This window comes from Coffea arabica, chromosome 1e (genome assembly GCF_036785885.1).
Source record: "Coffea arabica cultivar ET-39 chromosome 1e, Coffea Arabica ET-39 HiFi, whole genome shotgun sequence".
Taxonomy (NCBI): domain Eukaryota; kingdom Viridiplantae; phylum Streptophyta; class Magnoliopsida; order Gentianales; family Rubiaceae; genus Coffea; species Coffea arabica.
Genome location: NC_092311.1, coordinates 42,033,326 through 42,040,650, shown reverse-complemented (window position 1 = coordinate 42,040,650; position 7,325 = coordinate 42,033,326). Strand labels below are relative to the sequence as shown.

General features: G+C 35.5%; 1 protein-coding gene across 2 annotated transcripts; it reads left to right on the top strand.

Annotated features, from left to right (window-relative positions):
• LOC113704155 (probable inactive receptor kinase At5g10020) lies at positions 1 to 5,128 on the top strand. 2 transcript variants are annotated; one of them, XM_072056342.1, is made up of 4 exons: positions 1 to 1,813; positions 2,224 to 3,135; positions 3,227 to 3,772; positions 4,428 to 5,128. In XM_072056342.1, exons 1-4 carry the CDS (start codon positions 910 to 912, stop codon positions 4,826 to 4,828), a joined length of 2,763 nt encoding a protein of 920 aa, XP_071912443.1. In that variant the 5' UTR covers positions 1 to 909; the 3' UTR covers positions 4,829 to 5,128. The 2 variants fall into 2 exon arrangements, with proteins under 2 accessions (XP_071912443.1, XP_027081672.1); XM_027225871.2 differs by having other exon boundaries at positions 12 to 1,813; positions 4,227 to 5,128.
• The last annotated feature ends 2,197 nt before the right edge of the window (positions 5,129 to 7,325 follow it).

The following is a 7,325-nucleotide window of genomic DNA, read 5'->3' as shown; positions in this document are numbered from 1 at the left end:
TTGCACTGATAATTTGTCTTACACCTAAAACAAAAATCACATCTTGAATCTTGTTAACAATATGCTTAAACAAGTCAAATACAACTCACTTTCTAACAGTTTCCCAAACCACCCTCTAATTTCTCCTCATTCTTTACAATGAATCTGCAGATGCAGTTAATACTCCACTCACCTAACATTCCCTCTCTACTACTCTACACTCTTTACTCTTCCACTTCCCTGCTTGGCCACTGTCCCTTTCAGGTCCTTGTCACCTTTCCCTTGCATTATATTTACACCCCAGCTGCTGCTGCTGCTGCTGCTCCATTATTGTATCATTCTGCAATTCTTGAATGCTTTATGGGATTTCTGACTGGATGCTTCTTGTGGGTTTTTATCAACAGCAGCTCTTCGTTAGAGTAACTAAAAGCATTTGTGGTTTTCAGTTTTGTTTCCTTTTAAGTACTGCTGTCATTTGACTGTAGCATTAGTGGACTTATTAGAACCCTTCTTTCATCAGTTGAAGATGTAGGGTCCGATTCCTTTAAACTGTTTGTTTATTGCATTTGTTTGCCTCCAGTTGGTCATAGAAATGCCTGGGTCTATCCTGCCCAAAATGGGTTTTTGTCATTTTTATCATTTCATATTTTGCTGGTGTTATTGATTTTTTTGTTAACCCCATCCTTCTTCAATGGTTGGTTTCTAGTAACATTCTTCAGTCCGTTCATGTTAACTGTAGTTGCTGGTTTCTCTTGCTTACTGCATCTTAGCATTCCACTTCCCTGAAGTTTTGCTTATTTCTTGATTTATAGTACTTTGGACCCTTAAAACTATTCTAGCTAGTTCCAGATGCTTTCCCTAGTAGTCCACATTGTATAGCATCAACTGAAATATTGTTGGCTTTGGGAGCAAAGGTGGCGAAGTTGAGAAATGCGATTCATTTGTCTGATATTGTTAGTATTAGTAGAATTTGCCGCAGGACAATCAGATTTAGAAGCACTCCTGGAGCTAAAAAAGGGAATTCTGAAAGACCCTTCAGGGAAAGTGCTTGTTTCTTGGGATTCCAAGTCTTTGTCTTCTGATGGCTGCCCTAAGAATTGGTATGGTATCAGCTGTAGTGAAGGTAATGTAACTTCAATTACACTGAATGGCATGGGATTAGTTGGAACCTTTGGTTTCCCTGCAATTTCAGGGCTCAAAATGCTTCGGAATTTGTCAATTCCTAACAACCAGTTCAGTGGCAGTGTCAATCAGGAGATTGGATTAATCACTACCTTGGAATATTTGGATCTGTCGGGCAATCTATTTAATGGTACAATGCCATCTGAATTAACTGACTTAAAGAGCTTGGTCCATCTAAATCTTTCAGTAAACTACATGGAAGGCACAATTCCTTCTGGTTTTACATATCTGGAGCAGTTGAAGTTTCTAGATTTGCATTCTAATGGTTTTTCAGGGGAAGTTATGGACCTGTTAGCCCAACTAGGTAGTGTGGAGCATGTGGATGTCAGCAGCAATAGTTTCTCTGGCTCCTTAGACTTGGCACTAGGAAGTACCTACTTCATATCTTCGATTCAACACATAAATGTTAGCTGTAATAACTTGGGTGGAGAGCTCTTTGCTCATGATGGAATGCCATATTTTGACAATCTTGAGGTGTTTGATGCAGCAAATAACCACTTTGTAGGCAATGTTCCTTCCTTCAATTTTGTGGTATCTCTGCGAGTTCTTAGGCTTGGAACTAACCAATTATCTGGAGCGCTACCAGAAGCCCTTCTGCTCGAGAATTCAATGGTCTTGACTGAATTGGACCTTAGCCATAATCTACTTGAGGGTATGTCAATTCTGAAATTCAGCTATACGTTTTAAACTGCTCTTGTATGTTTGAAGTTAACCTTCAGTTCAAATGATTAAAGGATGTCAATTTCAAGGCATTGCTCCATTTTGTTCTTCTGTTTAATTTACCATCTCAAGTGATAAACATAGGGCTGCTGGCTTCTATAAAATACCAAAGGAGGAGTTTTTCCAAAAATTATAAGCAATAGATGAAGAAAAGAGCATAAAATAGAAATTGAACTAAAACAGGGGTAAAATAGAAAGACTAGCTGTTTGCTGTGTTTATATTCTTTCCCCATCCCCATTTGTTGGTCTAATTTTAATCTGTTGCAGATGATTCTAATTTGATAACATGCTGTAAAGCAAGAAGCAGGATGACATTTCTTATAATGATTTCTTTTTCAACAGGTCCTGTAGGAAGTGTCAGCTCTGCAACTCTGAAGAATGTAAATCTGTCCTCTAACAGTCTGTCAGGCCCCTTGCCTGCAAAGATAGGGCATTGTGCAGTCATAGATTTGAGTAACAACAAATTCACTGGAGACTTGTCCAGAACACAGAGTTGGGGGAATTATGTTGAAATTATTGACTTAAGCTCCAACTTGCTGATGGGAACACTTCCAAATCAAACTTCTCAGTTCCTGAGGCTTGCCTCATTAAGGATTTCCAACAACTCATTGGAAGGTAGCATTCCTCCTATTCTAGGTAGTTATCCTGAACTAAAAAGAATTGACTTCAGTTTAAACCACTTTAGTGGTTTACTGCTTCCAAGCCTTTTTAACTCAACCAGAATTACTGATATCAACTTGTCTTTCAACAACTTCTCTGGCACCATACCTATTGAGTCACTGACCACTCAGAATCCAAGTCTGGTAGTTATTGATCTGTCGCATAATGCACTAACCGGCCAATTGCCTCCAGAATTTGGTGAGTTCCCAAATTTGGTATATCTTGACCTATCCAACAACAACCTTGTGGGAGAAATCCCTGATGACCTTCCAAATTCACTGAAGGCATTCAATGTGTCATATAATAATCTGTCTGGAACTGTGCCTAAAAACTTGCAGAGGTTTCCCCTTTCTGCATTTCATCCGGGAAATGCCCATCTTACTCTGCAATATGAGTCGTCTTCACCGATAAGTGAACCAAATACAAGCTTGAGGAGGCAAGGTTCACATATAAAATCCATAATCAAGACTGCTCTTATAGCTGGTTTAGTTGGTGGTGCCTCTACTATTATCTTCTTAACCACAATCATCTATTGCAAATTCCATCATCGAGAAGATAGCAAGTCAACTTCCAATGATGCTACTAAAAAGAAAGGTATTCAGCCAAAATCTTCTCCTAATCCTGATACATCTGCTCTTTAGAAAATGATAAAATCAATCACTAATTTCTTTAACCTTACCTTCAGATCCTTTATCTTTATCACAAGTAGAGTCTGGTCTTGATCCTCAAGGCAAGTCATCAGTCGAACCAGGAAAAAAAGGTCTTGGCCAGCCAGATGCAGTGAGAAAAAGTGAAATGACAGCTTCTTCTTTATCTATAAGTTCATCTGCTAATACATCGCCTTCTAATCTCCAACAATTATCAGACTATCCTAGTCCACTCAAGGTTTGTTCTCCGGATAAACTTGCTGGAGATCTTCAGCTCTTTGATAGCTCTGTGAGGTTCAATTCCGAAGAACTATCATGTGCTCCTGCAGAAGTTGTTGGAATGAGTTGTCATGGAAAGCTTTACAAAGCTGTGCTCAGTTCTGGTCATATACTGGCTGTGAAATGGCTCAAGGAAGGAATAGCTAAAGGAAGGAAAGAATTTTCCAGAGAAGCAAGGAAACTAGGAAACATCAGACATCCAAGTTTAGTTTCCCTTCTGGGTTATTACTGGGGCCCCAAAGATCATGAAAAGCTGCTTATATCAAATTATGTGGATGCACCATGTTTGGCTCTCTGTCTTCATGGTATTCTCCTTTCCTCTTTTATTACTGCTACTGACTTATTTCTATGTTCTCCTTTTATGGTAAATTGCATTAGTTGTCCTCAAAATATATAAAGAATGGGAGCATTTGGCTCTTTGAATTTTGTTGATTTGATTTATTAAGTTTCAGAAGCCATCGTATTACAATTTTAAAATTGGACTGTACATGTTATCAAATGCTTCAAAATAACCTCGTTGTATTTGGTTTAGTGCTGCTGCTGCACATAGACTTCAAGATTAATGATGATATTACTAAGCACAATGAAGATTGTTCTTTATTTAACAGACTTGTATTTTGATCCGTTAAATCTGTTCAACAAATAAGGATTGTCATATGCAAAGAAGTGCTCGAATTGAATTTAATTTCTGAAAAAAATATGATTTTTAATCTGAAATGCAATTTTCAGCTCTCATCATGCTTTCAATATCTTCTGTAGATAGAGATGCCAGAAAGTTGCCTCCTTTGGCTCTTAATGACCGGCTCAAAGTTGCTGTTGATGTTGCTCGGTGTCTGAACTATCTTCACAATGACAGCTTAATACCTCATGGAAACCTCAAATCAACAAATATCTTGATTGAAATTCCTAAACTGCATGTACTTGTAACTGATTATAGTCTCCATCGGTTAATGACATCAGCTGGTACAGCTGAGCAATTACTGAATGCAGGCGCCCTTGGCTACCGACCCCCTGAATTTGCAAGCACAAGTAAACCTCTCCCATCGCTGAAAAGTGATGTATATGCTTTTGGTGTTATCCTATTGGAGCTTCTGACAGGAAGAAACTCTGCAGAAATTGTTAGAGAGAGCAACGAAATGGTGGATTTAACAGAATGGGTGAGATTATTGGTCATGGAAAATCGTTCAACAGAGTGCTTTGATAAATCCATCTTTAGCACCCAAGAGCGACCACTTAAAGTTTTGGATAGCATGCTTCAAGTTGCTCTCAGATGTATCCTTCCAGCAGATGAGAGACCTGACATGAAGATGATTTTGGAAGATCTTTCTTCAATAATATCAGAACATGCCCTGAACAGGTAGATAAATAGCCTTGACTGAAGCTCAGAAAATTGATTGGTTCTTTCCAGTTTCTGTTTCCTTCTGATTACTTCCAACTGCATGTAGCCAGTAGATCGAGTTTTAGAGGTTGTTCCATGTGATAGTTCTGATGAAAAGAATAAGGTTTCTTTTAACCCTTTTCACAGTCATCATCATGGATCTTTTCCAGAAGAATGTAAATGTAGTCATCAAGTATTCCTCACTGTAAAATTCATAAATATAATCGTAAAATATTCTTTTGCGGTTCAAGATAATCGTGTTGGTAAACCTGGTTTGATTCTTTTCACGGTCGAATTATTTATCTGATTTTTGATAATTGTCTAGTTGGTGAAAAACTTGAGATGAATTAGCATTTAGCAACGGAACTATTGATGCATGAGTTAATGACAGTTGCATGAATACTATATCATCCTCAGTCATGTAATTTATGGTTTGTGTTCTTGTTCAAGGGTGCCATTGCAGCCAAACTTTTCTACCATGACTTTTGGAAAAATTAAATGTCTTTGGATGCCAATCTTGCTGATTATCATTGTTGAATGAATTAAATACAGTTCCAACAAGTGTTTGGATTGCATTTTTCTATCAAAAAAATTTTACGTTTTTCGTGAACACATTTTTCAATCACTATTTTACCTTGTATATATCAATTCGTTACGGTATATTTTTCTACAAAATCTCTAAAGAATAGCAAGCCAAGGGAAGATTTTATCATAGCTGTTGCTCTCATCAGAGAAATGAAATGCAAGGTTGTTTTATTTTTGATACTTTCAGAAGCATGAAATGCTAATAATTCGTGACTGCTTATATTATTAAATTTTGAAGTTTCTATTTAGTTCTGTCTCTTATTTGTAAGCATTCTTGTCAATATTGCCCAGTAATTTGTACAAGTAATGCACTCAAACCTTGGCAGAAATAGAACTCAGGCCAAGTAAAAGGTTGGTTTTTCACAAATCCGCTTATCAAAAAATTGCTAATTTTCTGAAAAGTACACCAAAAGAAATTAACATACACCCCCTGCGGTTAAGTACTTCTAAATATTCGCCCCTGGTGATTTAAAAGAGTACATTTGCACCCCTTATATTTTAGATTTAAGTGAAAAGTAGATGGAAGCTCACTCCAATAATGGAAATTTCATCATACAGGCCCCATTAATGAGAGTGAAAACTGAATTCTAGTAATCCCACTTGAAACTAACGTTCTTGTTCCCAAAATGCCTCCATTTGAACATTAAATTCTATGCAAAGTTCAAAGACAAATACAATATTCAATTCTTTTTTCTTTAACCTTTTTATAAAGCATAACATTTAAATGGGGGCACTTTAAGAATAAAAGTATTAGATTTAAGTGGGATCACTAGAACTAAGGGTGTGTTTGATAAAACTGATATCTAAAAACTGAAATCTGAAGCATAAATTTATCAAGTTATTAAATTGTTAAGTACTAAATCTGATATATTTGAGTACATATCATATTATTTGATAAGTGAATAGTTTATCACTTATTTTTTATAATAAGTTTTGCCTAAGAAATTTAGTACTACTTAATTAATTCAGATGTTTTGTTTTTTATTATCAAAGGTGTCTGAATATATTAAGATCTGAATCTATTAAGTGTTGAATAGGGTTATTTAATAGGGTCTAAGCTACAATAGCATTATTGTGGTGCACACATTTAAATCTCCATTAGTGATGAGTGCTTCAATCTATTTTTCACTTAAACTCAAAATGTAAGGTGTGTAAGTGCATATTTTTAAACAACAAAGACTGAATGTGTCAAGGTGCATAATCACGGGGTTTATGTGGAATTTGTCCAAAAAAATGCAAAATGGCGGGCGCTTGGATTGAGTTTTTTTTTTTCCACCCCCTTTTCTAGTAGATTAATGTTATAAGACCAATATTAAGTGAAGCAAAAATAAGGGTGCGTTCGATAAAACTAAAATCTGAAAATTGAAATTTGAAATATGTAGTTTGAATTTATTAAATTATTAAATTGTTAAGTACTAAATCGAATATATTTGAATGCATATCACATTAAGTAATAAGTGAATAGCTCATTACTTATTTTTAAAAGCAAATTTTGTCTAACAAATTCAGTGCCACTTAATTAGTTCAAATGTTTTTTTTTTATTGGTTATCAAACGTGTTTGAACATGTTAAGATTGAATCCATTCAGTTTAATTACTGAATTCGGTTATTGAACAAGGCCAAAGGTGCGTTTGATAAAATTGAAATCTGAAATCTAAAGTCTCAGTCCTTTAAATTAGTAAATTCTTAACTACTAAATCTGATGCATTTGAGTATATAACACATTAAGGGATTAATGAATAGCACATCATTTATTTTTGGAGCAAGATTTGGCTAGAAAAATTCAATACTATTTAATTAATTCAGATATTTTATTTTTCATTGTCAAACGTGTTTGAATATATTAAAATTTGAACCAATTAAATTTAAATTCTGAATTGAATGGTCAAGTAATT

What these genes read in the sequence shown, in the direction of transcription:
- LOC113704155 (XM_027225871.2), top strand. Translation starts at nt 910, where the DNA reads ATGCGATTCATTTGTCTGATATTGTTAGTATTAGTAGAATTTGCCGCA. An exon ending in TAGCCATAATCTACTTGAGG is followed by an intron (nt 1,814 to 2,223) that starts GTATGTCAATTC and finishes CTTTTTCAACAG; the next exon opens with GTCCTGTAGGAAGTGTCAGC. An exon ending in TGATGCTACTAAAAAGAAAG is followed by an intron (nt 3,136 to 3,226) that starts GTATTCAGCCAA and finishes CCTTACCTTCAG; the next exon opens with ATCCTTTATCTTTATCACAA.